General features: G+C 38.7%; 1 protein-coding gene across 1 annotated transcript in view; it reads left to right on the top strand.

The window, feature by feature from the left end:
• Positions 1-19,101, top strand: part of adgrv1 (adhesion G protein-coupled receptor V1) — a 472,167-nt gene that overhangs the window by 329,261 nt on the left and 123,805 nt on the right. Inside the window, exon 90 of the mRNA XM_062025438.1 lies at positions 13,519-13,635. Coding sequence (XP_061881422.1) covers positions 13,519-13,635 — 117 coding nt within the window. The remainder of the gene's footprint in view (positions 1-13,518; positions 13,636-19,101) is intronic.

The raw sequence follows: 19,101 nt of genomic DNA, 5'->3' as shown, positions 1-19,101 counted from the left end.
TGAATGGGGGAGGGAGGTTTTTTGGGTTGGTGCACTAATTGTAAGTGTATCTTGTGTTTTTTATATTGATTTAATGAAAATAAAAATAAAAAATACATCGATACCGATAATTAAAAAAACTATACCGATATTTTCCGATATTACATTTTAAAGCATTTATTGGCCGATAATATCGGACATCTCTACCCAGAACCCCTTGCAGCACTAACTCTTCCGGGACGCTACAATATACACCCCCGCTACCCTCTACCCCCACCCCCCACCTCAACCTCCTCATGCTCTCTCAGGGAGAGCATGTCCCAAATTCCAAGCTGCTGTTTTGAGGCATGTTAAAAAAAAAAAAAGCACTTTGTGACTTCAATAATAAATATGGCAGTGCCATGTTGGTATTTTTTTCCATAACTTGAGTTGATTTATTTTGGAAAACCTTGTTACATTGTTTAATGCATCCAGCGAGGCATCACAACAAAATTAGGCATAATAATGTGTTAATTCCACGACTGTATATATCGGTATCGGTTGATATCGGTATCGGTACTTAAGAGTTGGACAATATCGGAATATCGGATACCGGCAAAAAAGCCATTATCGGACATCTCTACTTCAGGTAATAAATAAATGGTTACTATGTTAACAATACTCTCCTTTGTGTGTTAAAACATGTATTGTCAAGTAAATTACGCAAGAAAATTACGCAACCCATTGCATTCTTTTCACATGATTAATATCGAATGAAGTACCCAGTTGGTATCGGTATCGTTTTAAGGGTAATGGTATTGGTACTGGTATTGAACATTTTTCAACGATACCCAGCCCTACACATGGGACGGTTTAGTAAGTAAGAATTGTTTTAGTTATATTGTAAAACTTACAAACGTTGCGTGGAGTGACGTAATTCCATGAGTAACATTCAACTCACTAAATGTAACATTTTATGCAAGCATAATTGGTAGCAAGGAAAAAAATATATATTTTTAGTGGGAGTATTTAATATGACCGCAAATGAGGAAGTGGAAAGAGTGTTGTTTAGCTTAATGAGAGCCAGAAATGTCATCATCCCATACTTGGGTTTTTACTTTGCCGTATATCATTGCAAACAAAGGCTCGGGTGCAGGCTGCGGCTGGAACCAGCTAGATCAGACCGGTAGCTGTGGGTGGGAGGGGGCGGGTGGGCGGCGAGATGGAGGAAGGGTGCTGTTGGATTGTGGGTGCAGCTGAGGATGAAGAGGAACTATACGAGGAAGGGATCGAGTGGCTGGAGGAGGAGAGTTTTGCAGAGTGGATGGTCTGGCAGGCAGACAGCCATGAACACCCCCCGCTCCCACCCCCTACATTAGTCAGTGATGTAATGCAGAGGGGCTATTTATAGCTGCGCTGCTGCACTGCTGCCTCCATAGCTTCAACGACGAGATCCATCAGCTGCGAAAGCCTCAGGGAGGTTGAGAGCAGCAACCACCAGTAGCACGTGGTCACCAGAATAAGCAAGTGTTGCCACAGTGAACAGGTTTTTAATGGTCTTGTGAAAAGTTTTCCGTACAGTAAAATCCCCCGATCAGATACCTTTACTTTGTGCAAATATACCTAGTACGACAGCTACAATTGAAAAAGTGTTGTATTTCAAGTAATAACACGTCCCATCGCATGAATAATATGGGTGTAAATGAATGAATCGCAATTCTTGTAACGATTTTTATTTTATTTTGAAAATATCAATCTGCTTGTGGTGAAGAGGAAGGCAGTACCGTATTTTTCGGAGTATAAGTCACTCCGGAGTATAAGTCGCACCAACCGAAAATGCATAATAAAGAAGGAAAAATACATATATAAGTCGCACTGGAGTATAAGTCGCATTTTTTGGGGAAATGTATTTGATAAAACCCAACACCAAGAATAGACATTTGAAAGACAATTTAAAATAAATAAAGAATAGTGAACAACAGGCTGAATAAGTGTACGTTATATCAGTGGTCCCCAACCTTTTTGTAGTTGCGGACCCGTCAACACTTGAAAATGTGTCCCGCGGACCGGGGGGGGGGGGATAATTATTATAATTTTTTTTTCATAAAGAAATACAATCATGTGTGCTTACGGACTGTATCCCTGCAGACTGTAATGATCTATATTGATATATAATGTATATATTGTGTTTTTTATGTTGATTTAATAAAAAAATTAAAAAAAATTTTTTATTTTATTTTATTTTTTTAATTAAATTTCTTGTGCGTGTGGTGGTTGGGACCACTGCGTTATATGACGCATAAATAACCAACTGAGAACGTGCCTGGTATGTTAACGCAACATATTATGGTAAGAGTCATTCAAATAACTATAACATATAGAACATGCTATACGTTTACCAAACAATCTGTCACTCCTAATCGCTAAATCCGATTAAATCTCATACGTCTAGTCTCTTACGTGAATGAGCTAAATAATATTATTTGATATTTTACGGTAATGTGTTAATAATTTCACACATAAGTCGCTCCTGAGTATAAGTCGCACCCCCGGCCAAACTACGAAAAAAACTGCGACTTATAGTCCGAAAAATATGGTACATTGCTACCCCACTGTGACTGAAATGTAGGACGGGGGACGGGAGGGGGTGTTATTATTTTACTTTTATAATTTTTTTAATTTTAATTTTTTTAAATTAATTAATTAATTGTATTTCTTTTTGGTGGGGGAGGGGGGAAAACAAGTGTCTGTTTTCTCAGTAGCTGTATTATGATTTCCCTATTAAATTAATAAATAAATATTATAAAAAATAATGATTATATATATATATATATATATATATATATATATATATATATATATATATATATATATATACACTATCTTGCCAAAAGTATTTGGCCAGCTGCCTTGACTCACATATGAACTTGAAGTGCCATCCCATTCCTAACCCATAGGGTTCAATATGATGTCAGTCCACCTTTTGCTATTACAGCTTCAGCTCTTCTGGGAAGGCTGTCCACAAAGTTGCGGAGTGTGCTTATAGGAATTTTCCACCATTCTTACAAAAGCGCATTGGTGAGGTCACACACTGATGTTGGTCGAGAAGGCCTGGCTCTCAGTCTCTGTTCTAATTCATCCCAAAGGTGTTCTATCGGGTTCAGGTCAGGACTCTGTGCAGGCCAGTCAATTTCATCCACACCAGACTCTGTCACCCATGTCTTTATGGACCATGTCATGTTGGAAGAGGAAGGGGCCCGCTCCAAACTGTTCCCACAAGGTTGGGAGCATGGAATTGTCCAAAATATTTTGGTACCCTGGAACATTCAAAGTTCCTTTCACTGGAACTAAGGGGCCAAGCCCAGCTCCTGAAAAACAACCCCACACCATAATTCTGATCATATAAATGGGTGGCCAAATACTTTTGGCAATATAGTGTATCTATATCTGTCTGTCCTGTCCAGTGTCAGAACGGGGAGTTTTCCGCAGCTTAATGCGAGGATTGTTTTCCCAGGAAGCAAACGGACTACTCTGGACAAGGCGTGCAGGTAAAAACATGATTTAATCTTGACTCAAGGCGAAGGCACAACTTAACGCAGGAAACAAAAGCTAAGACTTAGCATAAACTATGGACATGAAACAAAAAAAACTCGCTAACTGAGGCATGAATAAACAAAAACTTACTTTGACAAGGCATGGAACGAGCATCAAACTATGGCAAGGAAAGAGCATGAAACAATCAATGTACAGAACAATGTCGCCAGGACGACTAACTGGAAAAACAGGCTTAAATAATAGTCTCTGATTAGAGCAGGTGCATGATCCGAACACTTGAGGCAGGTGGAACTAATGAGTCGTCATGGAAACTAAAACAAACAAGTGTGCACAAAAACAGAACATAACTAAACAAAACATGATCTGGACCACGGATCATGACATCCAGCTACTCAGACAAATGATATTGTTGATGTAGATCAGGGTTCCCCAACTTTTTTTCCACCAGGCGACCGGTTTAGAATAGAATAGAATAGAAAGTACTTTATTGATCCCTGGGGGAAATTCAGCACCACATTTGCTCACAATAGACAATAAACACTTTTTTACATGTGAATAATATAAATACAGTCTATTATACAGCATTATTCACATCTGAATAATATAAATACATTTTATAGTTTAATGTATGCATTACTTTCATGGACTGGCTTTCTACGTGTGGCAGATAAAAACAGCAAAAAAATTAGCCTTAGGCTATACTCTGAAAGTTAAGTCGGAGAAAATGTGGTAGATTTCTCCAGATTCTCTGAACCCTTTGATGATATTACGGACCGTAGATGGTGAAATCCCTAAATTCCTTGCAGTAGCTGGTTGGGAAAGGTTTTTCTTAAACTGTTCAACAATTTGCTCACGCATTTGTTGACAAAGTGGTGACCCTCGCCCCATCCTTGTTTGTGAATGACTGAGCATTTCATGGAAGCTGCTTTTATACCCAATCATGGCACCCACCTGTTCCCAATGAGCCTGTTCACCTGTGGGATGTTCCAAATAAGTGTTTGAAGAGCATTCCTCAACTTTCTCAGTCTTTTTCGCCACTTGTGCCAGCTTTTTTTAAACACGTTGCAGGCATCAAATTCCAAATGAGCTAATATTTGCAAAAAATAACATTTCTCAGTTCCAACGTTAAGTGTCTTGTCTTTGCTGTCTATTCAATTGAAAACAGGTTGAAAAGGATTTGCAAATAATTGTATTCTGTTTTTATTTACCACTTACACAACGTGCCAACTTCACTGGTTTTGGGTTTTGTAATATTCATTAAAATGCAAAAAAAGTACCAAAAATTGGTTCACATTGGTTCTAATGTGAAAGGGACCCATCCCTAGCTGCAATAATTACAAATGTGTGTCAGCCCCATGCATGAAATGGTTAATTTGTGACTAACAAGTAGCAGAAACTCTTTTCTAGGTCAAAGGCTGTTTACACGACCCCGCTTTTATCATAACACCCAACCGTGCTTGATATGCAACATCAGGTCACCGAGTGTATTTTTTTTTTGCTTTTTCGTACACGCCTCACCTCGATAGAATCCCTTTCAAGTCAAACGGCACCTTGCTGTGCGACATTGCAACCTTCTAGTTAATTATTTTCTGGATGCTTCTGCTTGGGCTGTTCCCGCTTGACAAGGCAGCAGCAAGCCTTCACACGACGTCGACTCGTTCCTCCCGGCGGCTGCTGAGAGTTAGTCTGTGGCCTGAGGGTCCAGACAGGTCGACTCCTGGCAACTTACACAATGCAGAAGGCGAGCTGGGGGGGCGGACAAATGACAAAGCGGCAGATAGGTTTCGATAAACCCCTCCATTCGCACCTGACACAGCCCACCCAGATAACCCTCTTCCTGCGGCGTCAGGGTTACCTGACATCTTACTTCCCCACACTGTGACCGGGATACTGACATACAGCCAAGCTGATTATAGGCGCTCTTTTATGGCATTGTGTCATCGTAAAGCAACAGGTGTACTCTACCATGGCCGTATAGTCCGATCTAAGTCCGCCTGTGTAATGACCGGTGGTTATATCATTGTACTCTTGCTCCTCTTTAGGGCTTATTTGAAAGTCAATGTTTCAATCAATCAATGTCCAGTCCATAGTGGATCTAACATAATATTGTGAGAGTCTAGTCCATAGTGGATCTAACATAATATTGTGAGAGTCCAGTCCGTAGTGGATCTAGCATAATAGTGTGAGAGTCCAGTCCATAGTGGATCAAGCATAATATTGTGAGAGTCCAGTCCATAGTGGATCTAACATAATAGTGTGAGAGTCCAGTCCATAGTGGATCTAACATAATAGTGTGAGAGTCCAGTCCATAGTGGATCTAACATAATATTGTGAGAGTCCAGTCCATAGTGGATCTAACATAATATTGTGAGAGTCCAGTCCATAGTGGATCAAGCATAATATTGTGAGAGCCATAGTGGATCTAACATAATAGTGTGAGAGTCCAGTCCATAGTGGATCTAACATAATAGTGTGAGAGTCCAGTCCATAGTGGATCTAGCATAATAGTGTGAGAGTCCAGTCCATAGTGGATCTAACATAATAGTGTGAGAGTCCAGTCCATAGTGGATCTAGCATAATATTGTGAGAGTGCAGTCCATAGTGGATCTAACATAATAGTGTGAGAGTCCAGTCCATAGTGGATCTAACATAATAGTGTGAGAGTCCAGTCCATAGTGGATCTAACATAATATTGTGAGAGTCCAGTCCATAGTGGATCTAACATAATATTGTGAGAGTCCAGTCCATAGTGGATCAAGCATAATATTGTGAGAGCCATAGTGGATCTAACATAATAGTGTGAGAGTCCAGTCCATAGTGGATCTAACATAATAGTGTGAGAGTCCAGTCCATAGTGGATCTAGCATAATAGTGTGAGAGTCCAGTCCATAGTGGATCTAACATAATAGTGTGAGAGTCCAGTCCATAGTGGATCTAGCATAATAGTGTGAGAGTCCAGTCCATAGTGGATCTAGCATAATAGTGTGAGAGTCCAGTCCATAGTGAATCTAGCATAATAGTGTGAGAGTCCAGTCCATAGTGGATCTAGCATAATATTGTTAGAGTCCAGTCCATAGTGGATCTAGCATAATAGTGTGAGAGTCCAGTCCATAGTGAAGCTAACATAATAGTGTGAGAGTCCAGTCCATAGTGGATCTAGCATTATAGTGTGAGAGTCCAGTCCATAGTGGATCTAGCATAATATTGTGAGAGTGCAGTCCATAGTGGATCTAACATAATAGTGTGAGAGTCCAGTCCATAGTGGATCTAACATAATAGTGTGAGAGTCTAGTCCATAGTGGATCTAACATAATAGTGTGAGAGTCCAGTCCATAGTGGATCTAGCATAATAGTGTGAGAGTCCAGTCTATAGTGGATCTAACATAATAGTGTGAGAGTCCAGTCCATAGTGGATCTAGCATAATAGTGTGAGAGTCCAGTCTATAGTGGATCTAACATAATAGTGTGAGAGTCCAGTCCATAGTGGATCTAGCATAATAGTGTGAGAGTCCAGTCTATAGTGGATCTAGCATAATGTTGTGAGAGTCCAGTCCATAGTGGGTCTAACATAATAGTGTGAGAGTCTAGTCCATAGTGGATCTAGCATAATATTGTGAGAGTCCAGTCCATAGTGGATCTAGCATAATAGTGTGAGAGTCCAGTCTATAGTGGATCCAACATAATAGTGTGAGAGTCTAGTCCATAGTGGATCTAACATAATATTGTGAGAGTCCAGTCCATAGTGGATCTAACATAATAGTGTGAGAGTCCAGTTCATAGTGGATCAAGCATAATATTGTGAGAGTCCAGTCCATAGTGGATCTAACATAACAGTGTGAGAGTCCAGTCCATAGTGGGTCTAACATAATAGTGTGAGAGTCTAGTCCATAGTGGATCTAGCATAATATTGTGAGAGTCCAGTCCATAGTGGATCTAACATAATATTGTGAGAGTCCAGTCCGTAGTGGATCTAGCATAATAGTGTGAGAGTCTAGTCCATAGTGGAGCTAGCATAATAGTGTGAGAGTCCAGTCCATAGTGGATCTAACATAATAGTGTGAGAGTCCAGTCCATAGTGGATCTAGCATAATAGTGTGAGAGTCCAGTCCATAGTGGATCTAGCATAATAGTGTGAGAGTCCAGTCCATAGTGGATCTAGCGTAATAGTGTGAGAGTCCAGTCTATAGTGGATCTAGCATAATATTGTGAGAGTCCAGTCCATAGTGGATCTAACATAATAGTGTGAGAGTCCAGTTCATAGTGGATCAAGCATAATATTGTGAGAGTCCAGTCCATAGTGGATCTAACATAACAGTGTGAGAGTCCAGTCCATAGTGGGTCTAACATAATAGTGTGAGAGTCTAGTCCATAGTGGATCTAGCATAATATTGTGAGAGTCCAGTCCATAGTGGATCTAACATAATATTGTGAGAGTCCAGTCCGTAGTGGATCTAGCATAATAGTGTGAGAGTCTAGTCCATAGTGGATCTAACATAATAGTGTGAGAGTCCAGTCCATAGTGGATCTAGCATAATAGTGTGAGAGTCCAGTCTATAGTGGATCTAGCATAATATTGTGAGAGGCCAGTCCATAGTGGATCTAACATAATAGTGTGAGAGTCCAGTTCATAGTGGATCAAGCATAATATTGTGAGAGTCCAGTCCATAGTGGATCTAACATAACAGTGTGAGAGTCCAGTCCATAGTGGGTCTAACATAATAGTGTGAGAGTCTAGTCCATAGTGGATCTAGCATAATATTGTGAGAGTCCAGTCCATAGTGGATCTAACATAATATTGTGAGAGTCCAGTCCGTAGTGGATCTAGCATAATAGTGTGAGAGTCTAGTCCATAGTGGAGCTAGCATAATAGTGTGAGAGTCCAGTCCATAGTGGATCTAACATAATAGTGTGAGAGTCCAGTCCATAGTGGATCTAGCATAATAGTGTGAGAGTCCAGTCCATAGTGGATCTAGCATTATAGTGTGAGAGTCCAGTCCATAGTGGATCTAGCATAATAGCGTGAGAGTCCAGTCCATAGTGGATCAAGCATAATATTGTGAGAGTCCAGTCCATAGTGGATCTAGCGTAATAGTGTGAGAGTCCAGTCCATAGTGGATCTAGCATAATAGTGTGAGAGTCTAGTCCATAGTGGATCTAGCGTAATAGTGTGAGAGTCCAGTCCATAGTGGATCTAGCATAATAGTGTGAGAGTCTAGTCCATAGTGGATCTAGCGTAATAGTGTGAGAGTCCAGTCCATAGTGGATCTAACATAATAGTGTGAGAGTCTAGTCCATAGTGGATCTAGCGTAATAGTGTGAGAGTCCAGTCCATAGTGGATCTAAAATAATAGTGTAATAATATTGCTTCGTTTAATATTATTGTCCCAATTGGATCGCATTTATGAGGCCCTTAACATGTACAAAAAACTGCCCAATTGGTCTGGCAAAGAATGCAGTATTTTAGGGGTCCTGAACCCGGAACTAAAAAAAGGGTCGATTCTCGATTCAAAAACGATTTTTTCCCGATTCAAAACGATTCTCTATTCATTCAATACATAGGATTTCAGCAGGATCTACCCCAGTCTACTGATATGCAAGCAGAGTAGTAGATTTTTGTAAAAAGCTTTTATAATTCTAAAGGACAATGTTTTATCAACTGATTGCAATAATGTAAATTTGTTTTAACTATTAAATGAAACAAAAATATGACTTCTTTTATCTTTGTGAAAATATTGGACACAGTGTGTTGTCAAGCTTATGAGATGGTATTTTAGGCTTCATAATGCACCACACATTTTCAATGGGAGACAGGTCTGGAATACAGGCAGGCCAGTCTAGTACCCGCACTATTTTACTATGAAGCCACGTTAAAGCCACGTGGCTTGGCATTGTCTTGCTGAAATAAGCAGGGGCGTCCATGGTAACGTTGCTTGGATGGCAACATATGTTGCTCCAAAACCTGTATGTACCTTTCAGCATTAATGGCGCCTTCACAAATGTGTAAGTTACCCATGTCTTGGTCACTAATACACCCCCATACCATCACAGATGCAGGCTTTTCAACTTTGCGCCTATAACTATCCGGGTGGTTCTTTTCTTCTTTGGTCCGGAGGACACGACGTCCACAGTTTCCAAAAACAAATTGAAATGTGGACTCGTCAGACCACAGAACACTTTTCCACTTTGTATCAGTCCTTCTTAGATGAACTCAGGCCCAGCGAAGCCGACGGCGTTTCCGGGTGTTGTTGATAAACGGTTTTCGCCTTGCATAGGAGAGTTTTAACTTGCACTTACAGATGTAGCAACCAACTGTAGTTACTGACAGTGGGTTTCTGAAGTGTTCCTGAGCCCATGTGGTGATATCCTTTACACACTGATGTCGCTTGTTGATGCAGTACAGCCTGAGGGATCGAAGGTCACGGGCTTAGCTGCTTACGTGCAGTGATTTCTCCAGATTCTCTGAACCCTTTGATGATATTACGGACCGTGGATGGTGAAATCCCTAAATTCCTTGCAATAGCTGGTTGAGAAAGGTTTTTCTTAAACTGTTCAACAATTTGCTCATGCATTTGTTGACAAAGTGGTGACCCTCGCCCCATCCTTGTTTGTGAATGACTAAGCATTTCATGGAATCTACTTTTATACCCAATCATGGCACCCACCTGTTCACCTGTGGGATGTTCCAAATAAGTGTTTGATGAGCATTCCTCAACTTTATCAGTATTTATTGCCACCTTTCCCAACTTGTTTGTCACGTGTTGCTGGCATCAAATTCTAAAGTTAATGATTATTTGCAAAAAAAAAAATGTTTATCAGTTTGAACATCAAATATGTTGTCTTTGTAGCATATTCAACTGAATATGGGTTGAAAATGATTTGCAAATCATTGTATTCCGTTTATATTTACATCTAACACAATTTCCCAACTCATATGGAAACGGGGTTTGTACATCATTTTCACATGCAACTCTAATCTGGCTGTGAGAAGGCTACAGTATGAACACATTTTTGTTGTAAGTTACACAAATTATATTTATCGTGGGGGTTACCAGAGTCACCCGCCCCTTCTAAAGTTTTACGAATCACTGCAGCGACTGTCTTATCAAACAGGGCGCGTCACTGTTTTGGCCACATCCATCATCCTCTTCACCTTCTTCCTGACCCCACCATTTATTGTTTCAATTTCAGCCCGGGTTCAGTTCCCAGAGACCACACAGCAATGACAGGCTCACAGTCTTACTCCTCTGTCGTTTGCTGGAATCAAGCGCCTCTTACTAAATTGTGATTGGGCAGAGCGTGCAATGCTCGGCCACCTGGCTAATTTCAACCTGATTTGCATATTTATGAGGGTGTGTGGCCTGGGTGTGGTCGTCTGCAGTCCAGTTCCACGTTGATTGCGATGTAACAAAGGAACGTGCGTGGATTTGTGCACACTTTAATAATATCTGCATTTTTATGTTTGCTGGATTCGAACGTACGTCTATTTTTCGTAGGAAATCCACGCAACTCTTAATACATGAGGCCCCTGGTCACGTCACAGTCCTGTTGTCCATTGACAATGTTTCTATAGACATAGTGAATTAGCCGTGGCAAAGGTAAACGTAGACGGAAGAGCATATATGGTCTACTATTCAATTTCCTTTGAGGTGAAAGACGCCATTATGTAACTAAATATCTCCGGGGAGGGAACTTCATTTGTTACCTGTGCTGCCCGATGGGTGTAACGTGAGTAGCAACGGTCAACATTCAGTCCTCTGGCACCCACAGCCTGCAAGTTACATAACAAAAACCATGACCCATCAGGGTCTAACCCCCATACTTCCAACTCCTTTTCGCTTTCTGCACCGTGCATTTACAGTCGTGGTCAAAAGTTTACACCTGTAAAGAACATTTATATATATATATATATATATATATATATATATATATATATATATATATATATATATATATATATATATATATATATATATATATATATATATATATATATATATATATATATATATATATATATATATATATATGTATGTATGTATGTATATAAGTTCTGTAGTCAGAGTCAATACCCAGCAAGGAGAAAAGGTGAGGCCTTTAATCCCAGGAACACCATGTTCACCGTCAAGCATGGTGGTGGTAGTATTATGCTCTGGGCCTGGTTTGCTGTCAATGGAACTAGTGCTTTACAGAGAGTAAATGGGACAAATAAAAAAGGAGGATTACCTCCAAATTCTTCAGGACAACCTAAAATCATCAGCCCGGAGGTTGGGTCTTGGGCGCAATTGGGTGTTCCAACAGGACAATGACCCCAAACACATGTCAAAAGTGGTAAAGGAATGGCTAAATCAGGCTAGAATGGCCTTCCCAAAGTCCTGACTTAAACGTGTGGACAATATTGAAGAAACAAGTCCATGTCAGAAAACCACCAAAGTTAGCTGAACTGCACCAATTTTGTCAAGAGGAGTGGTCAAAAATTCAAGCAAAAGCTTGTGGATGGCTACCAAAAGCGCCTTATTGCAGTGAAACTTGCCAAGGGACATGTAAACAAATATTAACATTGCTGTATGTATACTTTTGACCCAGCAGATTTGGTCACATTTTCAGTAGACCCATAATAAATTCATAAAAGATCCAAACTTCATGAATGTTTTTTGTGACCAACAAGTATGTGCTCCAATCACTCTATCACACAAAAATAAGAGTTGTAGAAAGTATTGGAAACTCATTATGTTCTTTACAAGTGTATGTAAACTTTTGATCGCGACCGTGTATGTATGTGTGTATATATATATATATATGTGTATATATATATATATATATATATATATATATATATATATATATATATATATATATATATATATATATATATATATATATATATATATATATATATATATATATAAAATTAGGGACAAGCGGTAGAAAATGGATATATATATATATATATATATATGTATATATGTATGTATGTATGTATGTACTCATGGTTCTCACTATTTTGAAGATTTTATTATTTGATATTGTTTACTCACCTTTCTCCTCTGTACTCAGTCATGCATTAATTTGTACATATATGTGCATACGCGTGTGTTTGTGTTTGGTATTCGTGTGTGTGTGTGTGGGAGTGTGTGTTTGTGTGTGTGTGTGTGTGTTTGTGTGTGTGATGATAGGGGATGTGGGTTATCGGGGTATTTAGGTCTGTAAAGCACTTTGTATTGCATTTCTTTTATATATATATATATATTTTATATATATTACACATGTATACACATATGTGAATATATATATATATATATATATATATATATATATATATATATATATATATATATATATATATATATATATATATATATATATATAAACTCATCACATACATTTATTATTTTAAAAAAAATATATAATTTGCTTTGTAATTTTTGTTTAATAATTGTGACATTACAGTTTTGTCTAACATTTTTGTATTTTGAATTAAATCATGAAATTGTGATAATACAATCAACTGCAAATGTGAAACTAATGTGTGATATAAACTCCTTAAAATCAAAGTGAGAGATTTCAAACCTTTATTTTTTTTTAAAATCATTTGATGATCAAGCCTTACAGTTTTTGAAAACTCTCATTGATCTGAGATTTTTCAATTGAAGCTTTTCATAAGCTTTAAGCCTTAATCATCATAATGTTGTCAAAAAAAGGCTTGAAGTGTCTTGAGTTGCACATCATGACCCTATGTCATATGAACCTGATTGCTGGAATAAACAAAACTTGGCACAATGTTCACATTTTTGTAGTTCCACCTGTATATGGATTTACAGTATGTTTTCTAAATACAGTATTTCAGTAAGTATATCATTCTATATTTAAAATAAGCCAAAAGTAATGACTTCTACTAATTACGATGTTACGAGGTTCTTGGTGCGGTAGTGTATATATAGTAAATGTTCAACCAAATATTAATGTACATATAAATGCTTTTTTAATTTTTTTATTTCTCCCTTGCAGATCTGCTTCTTGGTATCAGCGTTCCGTGGCCGGGTGTTTTCTGAGGACAGCTGTGCAACTCTGGCGCTCTTCTCTCACTATTTCCACCTCAGCCAGTTCTTTTGGATGCTAATACAGGTAAGAGCAGGTGTCAAGTTAGCATGAGGAACACCTGCCCCTCACATAATGGCTATTATAGGTGTTCTCCGTAGCAACATGTCCCCTAGTTATAAATTGCAGTCGGGTTTTCTACACCAAAATTCATCTGTTTAAACCTACTTTTATTCTTCTTCTCCAGATTCGGTGCGCTCTACCTTTCACTATTTTCACCCGATTCAAACCGTTCCAACTTCAAACTGTTCAGCCTATTCGGGAATTATGGGCTTTCCCTTGACAAATTCCCAAAATTCCCAAATTTCCCAGAATTCCAGGCTTTCCGGGACATTTTTCCCACTCAAAATGAATTGACCATTTTTCACACTTCCACCATTTCCACATTTTTCAACCGATTCAAACCATTCCACCTTCAACACATGCCACCATTCTGGAAATTCAAATTATCATTTTTCCAAGTTCAAAAAAATTCCAGAATTATCCAGAATTCCTGCTTTTCCAAAGCTCTATTACCACCCTTTATTCTGGCACCTACTCCTTCCACATTTTTCAACCGTCAAAACATTTTTCCTAATCAAGACAAAAAACCAAGTTGTTTTTTGAACTGGAAAAATTCCCAGTTTTCCAGAAATTCCAGGAACTCCGTAATACCATTTCTTGATTCAACATGTTACTACTTCAACATTTCTCGACCGATTTGAAAATTCCAACACCAACCATTTCAACTCATTCAGACCATTCATGTTGTTTACCATTTTCCAAAAAATTCCCGCTTTTCCCGAAATTCCCAATTTTTGGGGAAATTCCCATTGAAATCAATGGGACATTCTTCAAAGTTCCACAACTGCCACATTTTTCATCTGATTCAAACTGTTCCAACTTCAAAATATTCAGCCTGTTTGGGAATTGTGTGCTCTACTTCAACAACTCTAAAAAAAATTCCAGGATTTCAGTTCAATTTCAGCATTGGAGCATTCATACGCAATTCCTTTTCTCAGCCAGGTTTTCATAAGTATGTCGTTTTGCTCTTTTTTTTCTTACATTTTTACTGTTTTTTGTTTTTTCCGACAACATGGTGCGGGCCAATAAAACTCGAGCTGCGGGCCGCGCTTTGGACACCCCGGCTACAGCTACATCAGTAGATCAAATGCGACATTTATGAACTTTTGCAACATAGCACCTTGTTGCTGTTGATATTTTTGCATACGGTTCCTTTTCGGCACGCTGCTATTTAAAAAATAATAATAAAATCGATTCCCATCTGAATTCACGATTCTTATTAATTCCGATTCTAAATCAATTTATATTTTTCAAAATCCGTTTAAAATAAAACTTCTTTTTTTTTTTAATGTAAGAGCTCAGTTTTAAAAAAAATATGTTTTTAGGCCATGATAATGCAACCAGAAGGAGCTTTTCTAAGCTTGATTATAATTAAAATACCAAATAACACATTGTAAGAATCGGTTTGAATTGAGAATCGTGTTGAATTAGATTCTGAATTAAACTGTCACCCCAGGAATCACAATAGGATCAAAAATTCCCAACCCTACTACTATTGTGATTTAACGAACAGGAAACAATACGTGAAGCTAGACAAACACACGTCTACAACGCTAGATATATCTTGTGGTGTACCTCAGGGATCAATACTAGGACCAAAATTGTTCAATCTCTATATAAATGACATTTGTTACAAAAGATTTAAAATTAGTATTATTTGCAGATGATACAACTGCTTTTTGTTCAGGAGAGAATACACAGAAAGAAGATGATACAAATAATAACAGAAGAAATTAACAAATTAAAAAGATGGTTTGACAAAAACAGACTATCTTTGAATCTCAGTAAAACAAAAATAATGATACTTGGTAGCAGTAGAAGAGAAAGTCAAACACAAATACAAATAGACGAAATAGAAATTGAAAGAGTAAATGAAACCAAATTTCTAGGTATAAAGATTGATGATAAATTGAACTGGAAATCTCATGTAAAAAATATACAACATAAAGTAGCAAGAAACACGTCAATAATGAATAAAGCAAAACATGTACTAGACCAAAAATCACTTCATATTCTTTACTGCTCGCTAGTGTTACCATATCTGAGTTATTGTGCAGAAATATGGGGAAATAACTATAAAAGTACACTTCATTCATTAACCGTGTTCCAAATAGATCAGTTGTAATAATACATAATGTTGGATATAGAGAACATACAAACCCTTTATTTATTGAATCAAAAATACTGAAATTCCACGACATAGTGAATTTGCAAACAGCTAAAATTTTACACAAAGCAAACTATAACCTGCTACCCAAGAACATACAACAGTTATTCTCAACAAAAGAGAAGAAATATCATCTTAGAGAAAAATGTAATTTAAAACATTTGTACGCACGTACAACACTTAAGACCTTCAGTAGAGATGTCCGATAATGGCTTTTTTGCCGATATCCGATATTCCGATATTGTCCAACTCTTAATTACCGATTCCGATATCAACCGATACCGACATATACAGTCGTGGAATTAACACATTATTATTTTGCCTAATTTTGTTGTGATGCCCCGTTGGATGCATTAAACAATGTAACAAGGTTTTCCAAAATAAATCAACTCAAGTTATGGAAAAAAAATGCCAACATGGCACTGCCATATTTATTATTGAAGTCACAAAGTGCATTATTTTTTTTAACATGCCTCAAAACAGCAGCTTGAATTTTGGGACATGCTCTCCCTGAGAGAGCATGAGGAGGTTGAGGTGGGCGGGGTTGAGGTGGGGGGGGGGAGGTACCGGGGGGTGTATACTGTAGCGTCCTGGAAGAGTTAGTGCTGCAAGGGGTTCTGGGTATTTGTTCTGTTGTGTTTATGTTGTGTTACGGTGCGGATGTTCTCCCGAAATGTGTTTGTCATTCTTGTTTGGTGTGGGTTCACAGTGTGGCGCATATTTGTAACTGTGTTAAAGTTGTTTATACGGTCACCCTCAGTGTGACCTGTATGGCTGTTGACCAAGTATGCTTGCATTCACTTGTGTGTGTGAAAAGTTGTAGATATTATGTGATTGGGCCAGTACGCAAAGGCAGTGCCTTTAAGGTTTATTGGCGCTCTGTGCTTCTCCCTACGTCCGTGTACCACTCCGTACAGCGGCGTTTTAAAAAGTCATACATCTTACTTTTTGAAACCGATACCGATAATTTCCGATATCACATTTTAAAGCATTTATCGGCCGATAATATCGGCAGTCCGATATTATCGGACATCTCTAACCTTCAGTATATCAGAATGCGGAATTAAATTATGGAATGGATTAAGCAAATAAATCAAACAATGTACTAATATGATCCACTTCAAGAAACTCTTCACACTTAAAGTGTTTACCAAGTACAAAGAAGAAGAACCATGATAAACATTCTGAATTTATTTCATCCATCCATTCATTTACAAGATAATCTTACTCATCTCACCATATGAAATATAACTTACTTCACCAATTATTATTTATCTATTTATTCATTTTTATTGTTATTACTTATGGAGTATATTGTGAATACATTGAAAACAGGAAGTGAACAAAAGTGTTAGCAACTGCTACGTAAAGGATTAAATAAGCTCTGCTTCTTTCTACTCCTTTTCGGACATGCCGAATAGAGAAACTGGAAATTGTGATGTGTCATGTTGTATGCATGCATGTTCCAAATAAACTCAAACTCAACTCGACTACTTAGTTGAGCCCTTTGCTAGCTCAGGAAAAACATAACATATCGTCTCTCAGGCATGTTTTCAATAGAGGGGGAGATAAAAATAGCAGAATGTTGCATGACCTGTGATCCCAGGACTGCTACTACTTAATAGCAGGCTGTCCCGAGCTCCTCCTTCATGGCCATCTGACCCCAGTTTTAGTCGTGCGGGGGCTTTCTTTTCTTGCGTAACTCCAATGAGGCCTAACTTTCATCTGTAGCTTCAAATTTGAACAAGATGCTTTACTAGTCCGACATGAATCTCTTTTACCAGTGAAGTTGAACACAATCTGCCAAACGCAGAGCAAAGAAAACAGTTTTGTGTGGGACGTGGTCTTGGCTGAGGGCCATTTTAATCCTTCTCAGAGTCCCCCAAATGGCTTTGGATGTGCAGAGAAAATGCAGGAATGTACCAAAGTGCTTAAGAAACCCTTCCTTGGTACACTAGTGTGTCGTATTAAAAAAAGGTCAGAAAAAGATCAAACTAATAATAATAACTAGAAAATTCCCCCGGAAATTTTGATGGGCCTGCTATCTGTGCCCTGGACCTCTGGCCGTGGGTCGCCGGAAGCGGCCGTACTTATTAGATGGTGCCTAGTGTCTGAATCCGTGAGTTTTAGGTGTAACTGTACAAAATCAATTACAGAGCTAGCCTAAAACGTTAGCATGTGCACATTAAAATGCTAACACCTAACAAATGTGCTAACGATTGCATTCTAACAGATAGCTTGTCTCACATGTCAATTAACACGGCTGTAAGGTGTATGGCTTCGGAAACAGAGAAAAAAGTGTAAAAGTAGATGAAAAAGTTAGCATGTTTAAGTTAGCTAGCTAGCATGCTATCATTTGCATGCTAAAAAGTTAACAAGTGGCACATACCAAGTAATATGACTCTAGGGCAGGGGTCTCAAACATGCGGCCCGCGGGCCAATTGCGGCCCGCGAGACGTTATTGTGCGGCCCCCGCCTTAATATGACAGTTTAATGTTAGTGCGGCCCGCGAGTTTTGAATGAATGGCGCTTAACAGCGTTGTGTGCGGAGCTGATGGTATCTACCAATCACAGTGTGGTATGAGGCTCTCGACAATATCGAGGGCATCCCATGATGGCACTGCCTTTAGTATACTCTAGAAACCGTCACCGCATCATCTTTATCTCCATACTAACAGTGTGCTTGCTCAGACACATGTTGTATGAGGCTTCTGCAGACACATGCAAGTCATTGCAAGACATAGTTGAGGAACAGCCACACATGTCACACTGAGAGTGGTCATATTTTATTTTATTTATTTTTTAACACTGTTACAAATATGCTGTGAACCCACACCAAACAAGAATGACAAACACATTTCGGGAGAACATCCGCACCTAAACACAACATAAACACAACAGAACAAATACCCAGAACCCTTTGCAGCCCTAACTTTTCCGGGCTACAAAAACACACACCTCAACCTCCCCCCCATCTCCCGAATTCGGAGGTCTCAAGGTTGGCAAGTAGGCATTGACGTCACTCGCGTGATGCAAGCAGAGAAACATTTTGCCGCTTTTCCACGACACCCGCACACGCTCTTCTTCCCTGCCTCCCTCCCTCGCTCGCCCGCCTGCTCGCTCCCGCCCCCGCTGTAAACAGTCCGGGCAGGGAAGATGAGCGCTTTGATTGAGACTTTAATTAGTAGTAGTAGGTTGCACAATGAAGTACATATTCCATACAATTGACCACTAAATGGTAACACCCAAATAAGTTTTTCAAC

Source organism: Entelurus aequoreus, linkage group LG17, assembly GCF_033978785.1.
Source record: "Entelurus aequoreus isolate RoL-2023_Sb linkage group LG17, RoL_Eaeq_v1.1, whole genome shotgun sequence".
Taxonomy (NCBI): domain Eukaryota; kingdom Metazoa; phylum Chordata; class Actinopteri; order Syngnathiformes; family Syngnathidae; genus Entelurus; species Entelurus aequoreus.
This window is presented reverse-complemented; position numbering and strand designations above follow the sequence as displayed.